This window comes from Lathyrus oleraceus, chromosome 1 (genome assembly GCF_024323335.1).
Source record: "Lathyrus oleraceus cultivar Zhongwan6 chromosome 1, CAAS_Psat_ZW6_1.0, whole genome shotgun sequence".
NCBI classification, from domain to species: domain Eukaryota; kingdom Viridiplantae; phylum Streptophyta; class Magnoliopsida; order Fabales; family Fabaceae; genus Lathyrus; species Lathyrus oleraceus.
In genome coordinates this window covers 99258138-99277258 of record NC_066579.1, presented here as the reverse complement: position 1 = coordinate 99277258, position 19121 = coordinate 99258138, and the positions used below count along the sequence as shown (strand labels likewise).

The window sequence follows — 19121 nt, the reverse complement described above, 5'->3', positions numbered from 1 at the left end:
TCCACCTCCAAATCCATCAGATCATGTACAGTTGACCACAGTTGACTTTTCATCTGATAGATGAATCTGGCAATGCATAGATCAAATTGAACCCCAATCTCCAACTGAAATGGCTCAAGGGTGAAACCCTAGCCTCAATAATCACCATATAATCACAAAATGAACCTCATAACCATCAGAAACCTCATCTCCTGATCCAGCCCTGATTGGCCCAATACAACTGATTAGGGTTGACCTGTGGTCAAAACCCTAATCTCAAGGAATCTTCTTCAATCTTCTGATGACATCCAACCATGATGATGATGATGTATCAATTCAATCAATATGAAGACCAATACCCTTGAGAATCATGAAACCCTAATCCACAGCCCCAATCCTCAGATGGCCATGATCAGTCAGTAACCTAGGCTTGCACTTTTGACTTCCTCATCTTCTGATCAAGACTTGGGAGAATGGCTTGCATAATGTAACCACATGATATGCAACATGAAATGCCTAATGTCCTAAAATGAAATGCAAATATGTTAATGCTAGTCCCAAGAGAGGAGGGCAAATTTTGAGGTGTTACAGCTGCCCCTATTCAATCCACTGTGAACCTGTCGATACGAAATAGCCTCGGATTTCGGATGATCAGGATGAAGAGTGATTGAATACCAAGAAACAGACGAACAATTTGCACCCTGATGGGATAATAATTAACAACGCCTGTCGGCATCGGCGAAGAAACAAACTCTGAACTTGTCGACCTGGATACCAAAATAAATGGTAACACAGGGATAACCATGGTGTGAACACCACACATCCACTCGGGATTATCATCCTCTCTTTTCTCTTTTGCTTTTCTTGAACCCCGAAAATTTTCTCTGCGCAAACGATCCTCAGATCTCTGCATTTGAACCCCGGAAAATGCCTCAGCATCTCTTTTTGCCAACATAATGAACCCCGATCTCCAATTTGAACCCCAGTCGCCTGACGATAACTCGCGATCGCCAATATGAACCCCGTTCTCCAGAAAATGTCGCAACATCTCCTTTTCTCCATTTGAACCCCGTCTCCAGAAAATGTATCCACATTTCCTTTTCTCCATTTGAACCCCAGAAAATGCCTCAGCATCTCCTTTTCTCCAATCTCTCGTGATAATTCCGCTGGCAACGTCGGAAATAACACTCAACCACTCTGAGGGCGACATGTCAGAGGGTAAACCTTCACAAAGGAAGGTAGCATGTGTATCTCTTCCTCAGAAGACACCTATAACGACCTCCATTGGCCTCAACCAGAGTCTAAGGTGACACATGAACAGAAGACGCTCCTAAGGACCTCATCCCGGATACAATCTTCAACTCCAATCTCCATTTGAACCCCAGAAAATACCTCAGTATCTCCTTTTCTCCGTTTGAACCCCGATCTCCAGAAAATGTCGCAACATCTCCTTTTCTCCATTTGAACCCCGGAATCGCGCTGATCGCGTAACGTCTTCTGATATCATTTCCATCTCTGTCCGACGGAAACATTTCCTCCAATATCGCACTACTGGGGAACACTGCTGAACTGACGTCATGATGCTAAACTCCTCAGAGTAACATCTTCACCCTCTATCTCGCACGACAGAAACCTCCTCCAGTATCGCACTACCGGGGAACTACCTTTGATCAAATCATGAGGCTAAACTCCTCGGAGTAACACCTTCGCTGTCTGGCAAAAACCACTTCTCAAACAGTAACCACGACTTGAGACTAGCTTATTCGCAATGATGCATGATTGATTTTTTCTGCGTAATGCTCCATAGTTATGGAAATGCTACGCGATTATTTATTTTTCTATGCAATATGCTATGCTTATTTTTCATGATGAATGCATAAAAAGGTATCCCCCTCAAGGGACTCTTCTGGGGAGCATGAGACACTCTGCTGAGGAACTCGTCACCGCTCCAATTCCACCCTGCTGGGGAATAAAACTGCTGCTGGGAAAAGGCAACCCTTGCTGGGGAAGAACCTCCTTTGCACCCAATCCGCTCGAGAAACTGCTGGGGATAAGCACCACCAACACTCTGTGGGGATACAACAATCTTGACTTGCTGGGGATATCAATCCTGATTCCGCTTCGGGAAAACCCTCACAGATACCTGCTGACTCCGCTGGGGAAACACTCACAGAGACTCTGCTAGGGGAATAGCAACCTCCAGGCTCAACTGGGGAAGCACTAAACCATCACCTGCTGGAGATAACCATCTTGACCCTGCTAGGGAACCGCATACTACTCCGCTGGGGATTACCCATGCAATCCATAGGTAGCATCAACTCAGCTGGGGATGCAGAAATTCGTCCACTATGGGAACCCGTTCAATCCACTGGTGGGATGAACACTGTTGGAGATATATTTCTTTGAAAAAGACCCGCTCCACTCGGGGAACTACTGGAGATATATTTCTTTGAAAAAGACCCGCTCCACTCGGGGAATAGAAACCTTCTGGCCTGGCTGCTGAGGAAACACCGTCTTAACCTGCCGGATAACCATCCTGACTCGGCTGGAGAAATCACAGACCTTGGATCTGCAGGGGAGTTGGCCCTCTGATTCTGCTCGGGGACCTAGCTGGGAAATGAGAACAGTTGGTACAGAACACCCGTCAACTCGTCGAACCTTGGCATCCACCTCCCAATCTCGTATCGGCTTTCCGCTTTTGAGAATTCCCAGACTCATCTGGACCTTTTCTGCTCCATCATCTTATATTCCAAGTCGCTCCGCGCTCGACGAGAGATGTACTCCTGGAATTAATACAGAAATTCGATTTTCCGACTTTGAAGAGTCTTCTTGGTTAATTTCAAGGGTCGTCGGACGTCTCTCGTCGTCCTCTACCGTTCTCTAACTTGCTTTGCCCCTGATCGGGCTCTGCGGGGAATTACATACTTTCCAATCTTTTCGACTTTGAAGAGTCTTCTTGATTACCATCAAGGATCGTCGTACGCCGCAACGTCTTCGTCATTTTTCATACACTCGTCCCTGACCGGACTCTCTGGGGATTTCTCTTGTCAAAGCTTCCACATCACAACCTGCAAGGGAGTGAAAAGTATCTAACAGTTCCTGCAAAACAGATCGTTAGATAAAACCGTGCCCCAGGCGTGTCAAGATTTCAACACTTGGGTCACTCAACCTTCCAAATAAGATTTCAAGCTTTCAATCTTATAAACATGCATTGGAAGGAAACCTGTATGTTTTAAAAATGCAAGATTCTTTATCAAAATAATCGGATGTTCTTGCAATCAAAGCGGTAATGAAAAACAAAAACAAAATTATTTGACTGAATATGCATTTTATTGATCGGAAAAGTGTGGCTCAAATGAGCAATACAAAAGGAAGCAATTCCTGAAAAGAGGTAATTGCGCTCAAAAGGAAAAATCTATCCTAATGGCAATGTGAAACCCGTAATCTCATCGAGTTCCAACTCGGTTACACCCCATATGTCCTCAGACTCTCCGTGCTTTCTGCCTTCTGAACAAGACGATTCTGATTGATCCCTACCGGGTATTATCCATGATGCTTTAACCAAAGCGCAAACGATCATGCTAGACGCAGTTGTTCGTTTCAATCCCTCTTTTGCCTGGACCGCCCTTTCAGGTTTTCAGTCCACCGGGATACCCTTTTTTGCCCAAGTCGCCTTTTCAGGTTTTCGACTTGCCGGGTGTACAATTTTTCATTTATATCCCTAATTTTTGCCCGAACCTTTCTTTCTGTTTTTTGGTTCGCCGGGATGCCCATTTTTGCCTGGACTATTTTGTTCTTTTCGTCCAGCGGGTCAATTTATACGAAGTATTTTTTAACTGCGTCCGCATTCACAGGGGATGGAAAATCCTCGCCATCCATGGTCGTTAACAACAAGGCTCCGCCAGAGAAAACCTTCTTGACCACGAATGGACCTTCATAATTCGGTGTCCATTTGCCCCTTCGATCGTTTTGAGGAGGAAGGATCCTTTTCAGCACCATATCACCCACGTGATATACCCGAGGTCGTACTTTCTTGTCAAAAGCACGCTTCATCCTTTGCTGGTACAATTGCCCATGACAGATGGCTGCTAGCCTCTTTTCCTCAATCAGGCTCAACTCTTCATATCGGGTCCTTACCCATTCAGCCTCTTGCAATTTCACGTCCATCAGGACTCTCAAAGAGGGAATCTGAACCTCGACAGGTAGTACAGCCTCCATCCCATATACCAACGAGAACGGAGTTGCCCCAGTAGATGTGCGTACCGACGTTCGATACCCATGCAATGCGAACGGCAACATCTCATGCCAATCCTTGTAGGTTACCACCATTTTCTGCACAATCTTCTTTATATTCTTGTTGGCTGCCTCAACCGCCCCATTCATCTTCGGACGATAGGGAGAAGAATTGTGATGCTCAATCTTGAATTCCCGACACAGCTCTGCCATCATCTTATTATTCAAGTTAGAACCATTATCAGTAATGATTCTCTCGGGAACCCCATATCGGCAAATGATGTCTCTCTTGAGAAATCTGGCCACAACCTGCTTCGTCACGTTCGTATAAGAGGCTGCTTCTACCCACTTAGTGAAGTAATCAATAGCCACTAATATGAACCGGTGCCCGTTCGAAGCCGTAGGCTCTATCTTTCCAATCATATCAATGCCCCACATAGCAAACGGCCACGGAGACGACATTAAGCTCAATGGATTTGGAGGCACGTGCACCTTATCAGCATAAATCTGGCATTTACGACACTTCCGCACGAAATTAAAACATTGGGCCTCCATTGTCATCCAATAATAACCTGCTCTCAGCAGCTTCTTTACCATGGCATTCCCACTGGCATGGGTACCGAACGATCCCTCATGAACCTCTTTCATCAATTGGCTTGCTTCTGCATCATCAACACATCTGAGCAAGACCCAATCAAAATTTCTCTTATATAAAACCCCATCCTTATTCAGGTAGAATACCATGGCCAACCTCCGCAGAGTCTTTCTATCTTTCTTAGATGCTCCCTCAGGATACTCTTGCGTCTCAAGATAGCGCTTGATATCGTAATACCACGGCTTCTCATCATCAGGCGCTGTATCAACAGCAAACACATAAGCCGGTCTATCCAGACGTCCCACTTCAACACTGGGGAACTGATTCCACCTCTGCACCTTAATCAAGGCAGCCAGAGTAGCCAAAGCATCTGCCAAAGGGTTCTCCTCTCTGGGCACGTGATGCATCTTCACCTTGGTAAAAAACGTCAACAATCTTCTCGTATAATCTCGGTACGGAACCAAATGAGATTGATGCGTATACCATTTTCCGTTAACCTGATTTATCACCAGAGCTGAATCTCCATATATCACAAGGTTCTTGATTCTCAAATCAATCGCCTCTTCGATACCCAATATGCAAGCTTCGTATTCAGCTACGTTGTTGGTGCACTCAAATGTTAGCCGGGCAGCAAAAGGAATATGAGATCCTTTCGGCGTAACCAAAACAGCACCAACACCGCTTCCATTCACGTTAACGGCCCCATCAAACATCAAAATCCATTCGGATTCAGGGTCAGGCCCCTCCTCCGGGATTGGTTCCTCGCAATCTTTCGATTTGAGAAACATGATGTCCTCATCAGGGAATTCAAACTTCATTGGTTGATAATCATCAATGGGTTGCTGGGCGAGGTAATCAGACAATACACTCCCCTTGATCGCTTTCTGAGAGGTATACTGTATATCATATTCAGTCAAAATCATTTGCCACCTCGCAACCCTTCCGGTCAATGCTGGCTTTTCAAAAATGTACTTGATCGGATCCATCTTGGAAATCAACAAAGTGGTATGAACCAGCATGTACTGCCTTAGTCGGCGAGCAGCCCAGACCAAAGCACAGCAAGTTTTCTCGAGCAGTGAATATCTTGTTTCACAGTCGGTAAACTTTTTGCTAAGGTAGTATATGGCATGCTCTTTTCGACCAGACTCGTCATGCTGCCCCAATACACACCCCATAGACCCCTCGAGGACTGTCATGTACAGAATTAACGGTCTTCCCTCCACAGGAGGCATCAGAATCGGAGGCTCCTGCAAATACTCTTTTATTTTTTCAAACGCCGCTTGGCAATCATCATTCCACCTGACCGTTTGATCTTTTCTCAACAATTTGAATATCGGTTCACACGTGGCTGTTAAGTGAGATATGAACCGTGAAATGTAGTTCAATCTACCTAAGAAACCACGAACCTCCTTCTCTGTTCTCGGTTCAGGCATTTCTTTTATTGCTTTTACTTTTGCAGGATCAACCTCAATTCCTTTCTCACTTACAATGAACCCCAGCAATTTACCGGACCGCACTCCGAACGTGCATTTGTTCGGATTCAACCTCAGTCTGAACTGTCTCAACCGGTCAAACAGCTTGGCCAGATCTACCAAATGCCCCTCTTCTGTTTGGGACTTTGCTATCATGTCATCAACATAGCATTCAATTTCATGATGAATCATATCATGAAACAAAGTCACCATGGCTCTCTGATAAGTAGCACCGGCGTTTTTGAGACCGAATGGCATCACCTTGTAACAAAAGGTGCCCCACGGTGTAATGAACGTTGTTTTCTCCATATCATCTGGCGACATTTTGATTTGATTATAGCCAGAAAAGCCATCCATGAAGGAAAACACCGAGAATTGAGCAGTATTATCTACCAACACGTCAATGTGTGGTAGTGGAAAATCATCTTTCGGACTAGCTCTATTCAGATCTCGGTAGTCCACACACATTCTTACCTTCCCATCTTTCTTCGGGACTGGCACAATGTTCGCAACCCATGGCGGATAGTTAGTGACAGCAAGGAAACCAGCATCCCACTGCTTCTGCACTTCTTCCTTAATCTTCATCGCCATATCAGGTCGAGTTCTGCGCAACTTCTGCTTCACTGGAGGACAATCTGTTCTCAACGGTAGCTTGTGCACAACAATATCGGTATCCAACCCTGGCATATCTTGATAAGACCAGGCAAAGATGTCGACATACTCTTTCAGCAACGCCACCATTCGGCTCTTGACACTCTCCTCCAAAGCAGCCCCGATTTTCACCTCCTTCTTAACCTCATCGGTACCCAGATTTACAACCTCAATCTGTTCCTCATGCGGCTGAATGACCTTCTCCTCTTGTTTTAACAACCTGGCCAATTCCCCTGGTAGTTCACAATCTTCTTCGTCTTCTTCTTCAGCAAGATAGATCGGATTGTCGAAGTCATACAAGGGTGTAACAGGATTGTTATCAATGAGATCCGGAGAGGAATCGCATCTGCATGAATGTTGATTCATGCATTGCTTTAGAACCGGTGTGAAAAATTGAAAAGGAAAAATGAAAACATTGCCATTTTTATTTGTTTTTAATTTTTAAACTGCAAAAATAAATGAAAAACAGGGAACACCGCTTTTAACTGAAAAACATCCTTTTATTAATGATGCAAAATTCTGCAAATTTAAACATGAGGTGGCCCTTACAATGGACCATTACGTGTCGGGCAACACGCATGGTTTGCATGCAAATAAGAAAGAAAACAAGAAAAATATTACTCTTCGAGGAGAGTGACCCGGATGATTTCTTCGGCCTTCCAGTTGTGGATTTCCATCCCTGGTTCGCACGGCGTTATCCACCGGTCCATGTCACAGTCGCTGTCAGTATATTCACCCATCATGCAGATGTGGTCCGGATCCAGCATTCCGGCACTCGTGAAAGTTACAGACGTACGACCCCCTCTTCCTCGTCCCAAGCCTCGGCCCGGTTGATATCCAACCCCAAAACGGTCTTTTTTCTCAGGGACCTCCATTATTCTGCCCCAGCCTGGAGCCTCTCCACTTTTGACTACCTCAGCAGCCTGCTTATAAGAAGCGATGGACGGTTTCTCTTCCTCTTGCTTGGCGAACAGGGCATTCTCCACCTTAACAGTTTCAAATGACTGGCTAGGCGTCTCCCATATTTCGCCGTCCATCTCAACATATTTGAAAGAAGACAGGTGGCTGACAAAGATGTCCTCCTCTCCGCAAACAGTAACGACCTGGCCTCCCCAAACATATTTCAGCTTTTGGTGCAAAGTCGACGTAACTGCTCCCGCAGCATGAATCCATGGGCGACCCAACAAGCAACTGTAAGCTGGTTGGATGTCCATAACATAGAAGGTTGACTTAAACACCTCCGGGCCAATCTTTACTGGTAACTCCACCTCCCCGAATACGGCTCGCTTTGACCCATCAAAAGCCCGCACAATTAAATCAGTCGGGGTCAAAATCAGCCCATCACAATTAAGCTTTGCCAGGGCCTTCTTAGGCAACACATTCAAAGAGGAACCGGTATCAACCAGCACATGCGAAAGCACGGCTCCTTTGCATTCCATTGCAATGTGTAGAGCCCGGTTATGATTCCTGCCGTCCACTGTCAGGTCCATATCCGTAAAGCCCAGCCCATGGCTAGCATGCACGTTGGATACGACCGTCTCCAATTGGTTGATTGTGATCTCCTGAGGAACATAAGCTTTCTTCAATATTTTCAACAAAGCCTCCCTATGACCCTCAGAACTCAACAGCAGTGACAGAATTGAGATTTTTGAAGGAGTCTGCTGCAAGTGATCAACCAACTTGTACTCTGACTTCTTGATGATCCTCAGAAATTCCTCAGCTTCATCATCAAATTTATTATCCGACCCCGCAGGCGCCGGTGTCATCACAGGAGTACTACCATTATCCACCACAGCCTTTCCCTTTGCCCTGGCTAAAGCCCCGACCTTTTCTTTTTTCTCTTTTTCTTCCTCCCCCCTCCTCAATGCGTCGGGAGCAAACAACCTACCGCTGCGAGTGAAACCGCTGGGACCGGCATTATCCACCTTTAGCACGGTGGTTTCACTAGCGGATTGTTCCTCCAACCTCTCACCATTACAATATACCTCCCCACCATAATGCCAAGGTACGGCATCATCTTTGTCATATGGAATTGGCCCAGGTACCGTGATGGTAACTGGGGCCTCCTCCACCAGATTTGACAAATCCACCGGATCATAGTATATAGTTATGGTGGAGACCTCTTCACTCTTTCCTTCAGCCTTCTCAATCACAATATTCCCTGCGTCCATCAGACCCTGGACATGCTTCCTCAGAAGCTCACAACCATTTGCAGAAATAGTGCACTCAGCACAATCAGATCCGCAGCCCGGATAGACCCCATTCCTCAACAACTGCCTTTTGACCTCAATCAAAGGCGTCTTCAGCTGACCAACCTCAAACAGCCCCACTCTGCTCTCCTCAAAGATGGCATTCACCCCCCTCTGACCATGCGCAGGCATGGGATTTGCATTGACATTGGGGGATGGAGCAAAATTAATAGCCTTGGAATCCACTAAATCCTGAACTGTGTGCTTAAAAGCTTTACAGTTCTCAATATTATGCCCAGGCGCACCTGAGTGGAATTCACATTTCGCAGTCTCATCATAACTGGCTGGCCTCTGATCAGGTCTCAAAGGTGCCAGAGTTCTAGTTTGCACAAGGCCCAAATCCATCAACTTTTTGAACAAAAAGGCATAGGTCACCGGAGGCCTATCGAATTGTCTGTCCTGCGCTCTGCCCCGGACTTGATAACCAGCCCTTTGTGGTCTCTGTTGAAAGGGTTGTTGTCTCTGTTGCTGTTGCTGTTGCGGTTGTGCTGAATGAGACTCAGCAGGAATTGTTACCGCAGCGGTATGCTGGAAGTAACGTTCCCTACCGGGTCCGCGCTGCGTGTACACTGCGCTGGTGTCTCCTTCCTTCTTTCTCTGCCCACCATTATTGCCGAATGGTTTCTTCGTACCAGAAGAAGAAGAAGACGCACCCTGAATTTTGCCCAGCTTTAACCAACTCTCTATCCTTTCCCCCGCCACCACAATGTCGGAGAAGTTGGTGACAGGACAACCTACCATCCTCTCAGCAAATGGCCCCTGCAGGGTCCCCATAAACAAATCAGACATCTCCCGATCTACCAACGGAGGTTGAACTCTGGCAGCCAACTCTCTCCACCTTTGCGCATACTCTTTAAAGCCCTCATTATGTTTCTGAGACATACCCTGCAGCTGGGTACGACTCGGAGCCATATCTGCATTAAACTGGTACTGCTTAAAGAAAGCATCTCCCAAATCTTGCCAGCTTTTGATATCGGACGATCTCAACTTGGTGTACCATTCCAAGGAGCCTCCAGACAGGCTGTCCTGGAAAAAGTACATCCACAGTTTTTGATCCGCGGTGTATGCTGAGATTTTGCGGACAAATGTCTGGAGATGAGTTTCCGGGCAAGAACTGCCATTGTATTTGTCGAATGCGGGCGCCTTGAATTTCTGAGGGATTACAATCCCCTCCACCAGCCCCATGTTGGACATATTTACCACCCCAGGCGTGGCATAGCTCTCCAGCACTTTGATTTTCTCAGCCAGCAGCTGGATTTCCTTATTCTGAGGAGGAATGTCGTAAGGCACAAAAGGCTCATTTCGCATAGAGAACTGGTCAGCCTCTCTATCTTCCTCCTGATCTTCGTCAAACCCATAAAACGGAGGCACAAAGTTGTCTTTCATATTCTGACTAGGCCCAGGTTGACCAGCAGCACCAGCATTATTCACCAAACCAACTGCTGTCCTCTTTCCACCATCACGAGATCCCTGCCCCTGGTTGGAGACTCCATCCAGGTTGACCCCACTGTTCTGAGCAGAAACCCGCTCGAGTTTCTCAACTTTATCTGCGAGAGCCTTCTGACCAATGGCAAAACCTTGCATTATATTGATCAGTTCGGTCATTTTCTCCTTCAATTCCAGCATATCAGCACTGGGAAGCTCCATGAGTCTGGGAGTGTTTCTTCTTGTGTAATATCTGTGAGGGCGAGTTGAGTGCAGGGGTACTACTCTTCGAGCGCGAGCAATGATTCCTGGTTACAAACAAACACGTTAGTAATAGTCACCTGCAAAATAAAACACAAGTTATCATGATTATGCATGTATGCAGTGCATATCCATATGAAGGACACTCTGTCTCTCGACCCTGGCATCATCGAGACAAATAATAATCCGGCATCAATATTCTGATTAGCAGTGTTTGATTTTGTCGTGCAGATCGGAGATATGTGATTTAGCATGATACCCCCAACCATGTGTGTGCTCGTGAGAGTGCATACAGCAAAGCAAATAAAGCTTGAAAACCAATCATTGAATGAAAAATCACCATCACATAGCAAAAGTGCACAATCAGTGCAATAGTCATACATCAACCCGATAAGGTCAGATACAATCCTCCAGAATAGGAAAGAAATACAGACAAGTGAATTCCGTCAACAAGCCTGACGGTAATTCACAACAAAAGAAAGATCTAACTGGATGAGGGTCCCGCAGATGGCCCTATCTCGCCTTCCATCCTTGCGAACTCTGCGGCGAACCTGAGCTCTATGTTCTCCTGCTGTAGTCTTCCAACTTCCTTCTGATGAATCTTCATCTGTCTGAAGTAGTGGTCTCTCTCTGCCATTAATGATCTCTCTCGGCCCTGATCTTTGCTTTCTCCGCCTCCCACTCTGCAGCGAGGACTCTGGCTCTCTCATCCCTCTGATCCCTGACTAGGATTTGCCTCCTCTTCTCATCTTCTATCACCTTTGATGCTCTGAACAGGTTCTCCTTAGTGATATCATGCTCCTTTGCCGAAGATGCCAAAGCCTGACTAACCTTCCCATAGTAGGCGGTATCCATCTCGAAGCGCTTTGCATTCAGGGCATGCCGCTTGTCTTGATCTTCCATCTTTGCTTTGAGCTCCTGATTGGCTCTCTGAACCCGAGCAACATTCATCTCCAATTCCGTCTTCTCTGCAAGCAGCTGATCTCGTTCCCGCTTCATCTCTAAGAACTCATCCATACTGACAGTAGAAGGAGTCTCCTCAACCAACGGATACCACGGATCGACCATAGGAAACGGTAGACAAGTAAGTTCCACTCTCTTTCTGAGCCAATCATCGAATGAGGGAAAAGATCTGTTGTTAGCCCTACCCCAAGAAGCCTTGCCTTTCCTTTGAATACTGCGCCATGCATCGGATATCTGCTTCACCCTATCCTGATTACCCTCAACCGGGAAGTACACAGATTCCTGAACATCACTCTTGTATGGTGGAAGCTCCATAGCGAATCCCATCTGCCTCTTAAGAAGTGTCGGGTTATAATTAATGCAACCCTGCACCCCTATAAGTGGCACATTGGGAAAACCCCTGCAACTGCAAATAAAATCTTGGCCAACCCCGCTGCTGTGAGTCCAATCTATGTCCTTAGCCCTCAAACCCATCAGTTTGGTCGCCCAATTAACATTCTGACCCAGAAGAACAAAAGCACCCTTGGATGGCAAGTAACCCATAAACCACTTGACCAATAACTGCGCACAGCATCGAATCAGACCCCCACGCCTCTTCTCATTCCGGTTATGAACCGAATAATAGACATCTCCAATCAATGTAGGGATAGGATTCCTTCGAATAAACAAGCGGATGGCATTGATATCCACAAAGTTCTTCTGGTTCGGAAACAGAATGATCCCATAAATGCTCGCCGCAACCAGAGCACAGACAGCTTCCCAATTCCCCAATTCTGACTGCTCTTTAGCCTTAGCCTCTAGGAAACTCAGATGAAAACCAGGCAACTTACCCTTCTCCTTCAGATTACCCTTCACAACCTCTGGACTCAGATAGAAGGCACGAGAAATCCCACCAATATCAGGTTCTTCCTTAGTAACACGGAAAGGAACCTGATCCCTGATCTGGATATTCAAAATATCAGCATAATCTTCCAACATCGGCCCTAGCACGTAATCTGGGAAGACGAAACACCTCAGCTCAGGATCGTAAAACTGAAGTAGAGTATGGATGGCACTCCTGTCTCTATCCATGAGCCTGAAAACTGTCTTCAGAATACCCCCATACACCTCACGAAACAACCCCACATGGTCAGGAGTGATCAACGCTATCATATCCTTCAGCACACTGATATCCGGGTCAAAGAAACTGTAAGCAACATCATCCTTCAAGCCGGGTCTTCTCATCTCTGAATAGAAAGTCTCTCAGCCAAGATCTCGATCCAAAGGGTCCCTGCATATGGGTAAACATGTGTTAGATGTAATTAATGCAAGATGCAATGATGCTGATGAATGAATGCAATGCGTTGCCATCCTCCAAGCCATCTGGTCATCTGCACTGAATCTGGGCTCTGAACTGATCATAACCATCTGAGGAATACACAATCACAATTCTGACCCACGGGTTCCGAAATAAACGGAAGACAGATACATCATCATCACCACTGGTCTCTGATCAGACACACCATCACCATCTGAATCGGCCCAGGGAATCCGAAATAAACGGGTCCCCACTGATAAATATCTCGGCCCGGGGAATCCGAAATAAACGGATCCCCACTGATAAATCACAGACAGCACTCCGGCGTCACGGCAACAAATAACCATAAATCTGACTCATAAATATGTCTCTGAATCACAGCTCAAAAGGTCACCATCTGATTATGCCTCTGAACAAATCAACCTCCCCTCACAGGTTAATTCTAAACAGGTCATCCTAAGGCGGATAATAGTCTCGACAATCGGGCGGAGATACTCAATGGGTTTGCCCTTGCGGGTGTGCCATTGTAGCTCCCTTAAGATCGTCTAAACCAAAGATCCGGGAAATGATCGGTCATCAGAGTCAACAGCCCAAAAGAGATAACCCAACCAAAGTGGAGAACCCCACTGGAAGAGCACTTCTCAGATGAACCTCGTCCGACTTGTGGTATGTCACGTCGCAACAATATGCCCAACCGACACATGAGCGACGTGAGACCACGCTAATCCTAGGTGTATACTCGGGCCTGGGTTTTAGCCCCACTCAGAACACCCACCCCAAAGTAACAGAACCACCTGCAGAGGAAGATGGCAACATGACAGTAATGATGCATGCACGTATTAATGCAAGTATATACATGGGTTAGAATAATAAATGCAATAAATAAACAATACAAGCAACCAAAACCAATCCTAGAACGCTAGGAAGGACTCGCTTAGGGACGATGGACCAGCATAGGTCTACATCCAGATAATCCCCAGCAGAGTCGCCAGCTGTCGCATCCTGCGAAAAATCAACCGGCGAAGCTCGAAAATAAAACCACACAGAGCCGCCACTAAATGTTATTTATCCCAAGATAGGGAAAGGAAACGCTCAGAGAAACCTGGAAAGACATGGTCTCGCGACCAGAGAGAAAAGGTTCGGGAGTCGGTTACGCGAGGGGAAGGTATTAGCACCCCTCACGTCCTAGGTACTCCTAGGGATCCACGTTCTAAGAAAAGAAAAGGTTGCTAAACATCACACACACACACGGGGAACGCAGGTGGGGTTAAGAGGAACGGGCTCGATAAGGTATCGCACCTTATGCCTACATATCTTGTCTGGAACAAGAATCAGAGCCACTGTAGTTCGGCTTACGCACGCCAAACAACACAAAACAACACAAACAAATAAGGGTGGCAAACATGGAGCCCGACTACCACTTGATGGAATTACGTCGGCATCCGAACCAAAACACACTCAAAAGGGCAAACATGGAGCCCGACAGCCAATCACTGGGCTTACGTCGGCATCCGAACCCAAACATACATAATCAGATAACAAAGCAAACAAACCAACAAATAAATAAAAAGGCGCCCGGAGAGGTCTCGCACGACCTCCTGCCTACATACCTCGTCTGGCACGAGGATCAGGGCGATGTAGTTCCCCTGAAGGGGACTAAATTGCTAACCAGAAACCGGGAAAGACACACAACTAGGGAGCTGAGACTCGAGCCTAATGTTGTCATGCATCGTTAACCCTAAGTTCGGTTTTCTATCCTACTTGCATAAGCAAACTAACCTAACCAGGAAAGAAGCTAGCACACAAGCATACAATCATATATCAACATTAAATGAGAACAGGCATCTCAAACAAACATGTCAATCAGATATCCACATAGCACCCACTATAACCAAACAAGGGGCTCAATCAATCAGGTTTGACTGCCTCAGCAAGTCGTCTGTATGGGCTGGATTTGCTCTTAACCTTGCCATTACGAGGCTAAGGTGAAGCAGATGAAAGGATGAAGTGAGGATGAGACCTCACAGCTCTTATCCCTAACCAGGGAGAGCTGACAAATGAGCATGGGTCCAGAATAGGGGAACCCTTCTATACTCGATGACTCTGACACGACAGATCTTGGGCTTTTGATCTCAATGCTACAACCATGTAATGGGAGCAAGGAGAAGACTCAACTGAATAGTGGGGGACAGGTTGCTTGTCCCTACCTTCCACCAATTGCCTTACTTGAAGGGCTTTTCCTGCTTGGCTTAAAAATAAACATACACAAGCATTGCCTCTTAAGGAGGACTTCAGACAATTTGCCCGGCCCGGTAACAGCCGGGTCTCCAGACTACATGAAGTTTAGAGAATTATACCTCTATGCAAGTTGCTTAAGCAAAGCAAAGCAAAGCAATAGTTCACAAGGAACTGAGCAACTAAAGTACCTGGAAACAATCAAACTCAGTCAGTACTCAATCAGACAAACTATACAGCAAACAATCAAACAGTTTAAACAATACAACACAAAACAAGCCCAAGGCTTAAGCCCAAGCTCCAACACCTACAAAACAATGTTATGTTAGTGTACAAACATCCACAACATCAATTAAAATCAACTGGTATCATTCTCCATGTACATTATGCTTTTGATCCTGAAAAACCAAGCAAACATTAGCAACTAGACCACTAGGCCAAGCCTAGGGTCCCAAAGCAAGAAAAAAATTAAAACAGCAAGGTATCCACCATCCAACATCAAATTAACATCAAACAAGAGCAAACATCCTTGGTCTCATGTTTATATCATCCATCAAGTTCAATTCATGCACAAAACAATCCATATTGGTTCAAATGAAGCACCAAATATACAAACAGAAGTATTGCATTCAAAGCCATGCCAAAACACATCAAAAAATCTCAAATTTAATACACCTAAACAGGGGTCAATCAAGGTCTACCATGTCAAATTTGAGCTCAATTGGGCAAATGGAACCATGTCAATGAAAATCAACAAAAACAGACACAATTTCATGCTCCAATTCACACCATCAATGCATACATCCACTTCAAAAATTCATATCTCATTGGAAACTAAAAAGAAATGGATGAGACTAAAACAGGGAGGTCCTAACATGTGTCTAGTTCATGCATATCAAATTTCATGGCCATACAATACAATATGAGGATTTCCCAATCAATCTACCAACATGTATCACATGAGCTTGCAATTTCAACAACCAGAAATGAAAAATCAAGATTAAATTGAAAAGGCAGTGAAAAATTCTACAAAAGTTCATCAAGCATCCTAACATGTCAACAAGTCATCATGCAAAATTTCAGCCAATTCCAACATGTATAGGTCATCCAATTAAATTCAACAAGTTGACATCAAGAGGTGTGACACAAATTGTCACACCTAAGTTCCAGAATTTGCTGCTCTCTAACCAGGTATCAAAAATTCATGAAATTTACATATAAATAATCATTGGCCTGTCTACAATCACCACAAAAATTTTCAAGAATTTATTTAACGGCATGTGCATTTCGTGATCAAATTGGTGAAATGTATCAAAAATGGACACATGTGAAACAAGTCTAAGTCAAACAAGATATTTGCCATGCACAACTTTGACCAATAGGTCAAACAAATTCTAAACTCAACAACAAAGTCAAATAAAAAATTTCCATATTTTTCTGATTTTTCTACAATTTTTTATGATTTTTTTAATGTGTTAATGATTTTTTAATAATTAAACAAATTAATATTAATTAAATAATTTAACCAATGGCAGATTCATAATTAAATAGGAACAGTAACGCGGTAACATGTTTTGAATTTGGAAAAGCCTGAAACGTGAATCAAACAGGAAAAAATTCCCAGGCTCGTCTTCTTCACCGCGCGGCATTACGTTCATGTTCATCATCCACTTCCAATTTCGACTTTGCTCATTTCTCAACCAAATCTCACAAATTAATAACCGTTGGAAAGGTCTCGACGCATAGATCATGAATATATAACCTAATCAACCTAAATCGAACTGTATGAACCGGATCGATCGTTTAAAGTTTCGCATTCATACTTTCAAATCAAGATTGCGCAGCCTACGGTTCATCATTCTCAAAACTAAACACATCACTGAATTCTACATGAAACGCACTACACAAAGCATCTATCAATCGAACAAAACAGGAGATTCGAATTTTCGACATACCGGCAATGGCAGTGCTGCAATCGGTGTTCTTCACGCGTTTAAGTCCAAAACAGATGTGAAACAAGCTTCAATGAGTTGAATTCCAGGTTCAGGTTCAATTGATTCCACTTCTAGCATGCGAATTCCCGATTTTCCATTGGAGATGCTTGCTTGGACAGTGGTGATTCGAGGCTTAATTGGTGAAGAAACCTAGAAACAGATGGAGTGTAGGCTATTACAAGATCAATGCAACAATAATTTTGCAATTTGATCAAAGATTGGTGAAGATTTGTGGATTTTGGTTTTGGAGAGTTCTTGAGGGTTTTAGAGAATTGGAATGGTTCTTGATCTGGTTTTGGTGAAATGATGATTCTGTTATGATTAGCAAGTGATTTTGATTATATATGTGAGCCTAATCCATGCTTAATCCACTTGATTAGTTAAATGGCATGTTAAGTGAAAATGGTAATTGTGCAAATAAGGGCAAAATTGTCAATTCCATAGCCAGCTCATTGACACCTGTTTTGACACCTCACACATCCCCTAAATATCATGTATGAGCTGTAGGAACTTGTCCCATGCTGATTGGTTGCTCCATTCTCAAATTCACTATGTGTATGCAAAATGACCAATTTTCACCATTTCACTTTTCAAGCCAAATCTCAATTTAAAAGGCCTATGCATGAAATGAATATTCAAACACACTCCAAATGCCATTCCTGAGGTGTTGGAAAAAGTCCCATTCAAAAATTCCAATTATTTTGACATTTGGACGATTTTGCCCCTGGTCCAATTCAGCTGTCCAGTTGAAAAGTGACTTTTTGCCTTGGCCATTTTTGGGAAAATCCAATGATGCACCCTCAAAGTACATGTCAAATGGAGTTTGTGCATATAAAGAACTTGCAATTTGGACAAAGTATGTGGTAGTTATGGCCTCCTGATTACGGTCTTTTCTGAAATTCACTGAGCCATATCTTGCAAACCACACATTGGATTTTCAAGTTCTTGGACTTTTTGGAAAGGTGAGAACAAGATCTACATCTGTCATGTTGAACAATTTTTCATTTGAAGCTTCCTTGGACTTCTGTTTTTGAGGTCAAAAACTTTCCATTTTTGGAAACTTCAGCTACAAGTCACTTTCCATTTTTGGCAGTTTTTGTCCTGACTTGATTTTCTTCCTTCTTAAGCTTTGAGATGTCATTCAACACTTGTTCCAACATGAATGAAGTGTATCCAACTCATTTCCACCTCCAAATCCATCAGATCATGTACAGTTGACCACAGTTGACTTTTCATCTGATAGATGAATCTGGCAATGCATAGATCAAATTGAACCCCAATCTCCAACTGAAATGGCTCAAGGGTGAAACCCTAGCCTCAATAATCACCATATAATCACAAAATGAACCTCATAACCATCAGAAACCTCATCTCCTGATCCAGCCCTGATTGGCCCAATACAACTGATTAGGGTTGACCTGTGGTCAAAACCCTAATCTCAAGGAATCTTCTTCAATCTTCTGATGACATCCAACCATGATGATGATGATGTATCAATTCAATCAATATGAAGACCAATACCCTTGAGAATCATGAAACCCTAATCCACAGCCCCAATCCTCAGATGGCCATGATCAGTCAGTAACCTAGGCTTGCACTTTTGACTTTCTCATCTTCTGATCAAGACTTGGGAGAATGGCTTGCATAATGTAACCACATGATATGCAACATGAAATGCCTAATGTCCTAAAATGAAATGCAAATATGTTAATGCTAGTCCCAAGAGAGGAGGGCAAATTTTGAGGTGTTACAGTAGTCCCAAATCTA

At 44.4% G+C, this 19121-nt stretch overlaps 1 protein-coding gene across 1 annotated transcript; it reads right to left on the bottom strand.

Annotated features, from left to right (window-relative positions):
- Positions 1-11189: 11189 nt before the first annotated feature.
- Positions 11190-17689, bottom strand: LOC127119225 (uncharacterized). Its single transcript, XM_051049429.1, has 3 exons — positions 17316-17689; positions 15483-15551; positions 11190-13098 (listed from the first exon to the last, which is right to left on the bottom strand). Exon 3 carries the CDS (start codon positions 13050-13052, stop codon positions 11502-11504), a length of 1551 nt encoding a protein of 516 aa, XP_050905386.1. The 5' UTR covers positions 13053-13098; positions 15483-15551; positions 17316-17689; the 3' UTR covers positions 11190-11501.
- Positions 17690-19121: the final 1432 nt, after the last annotated feature.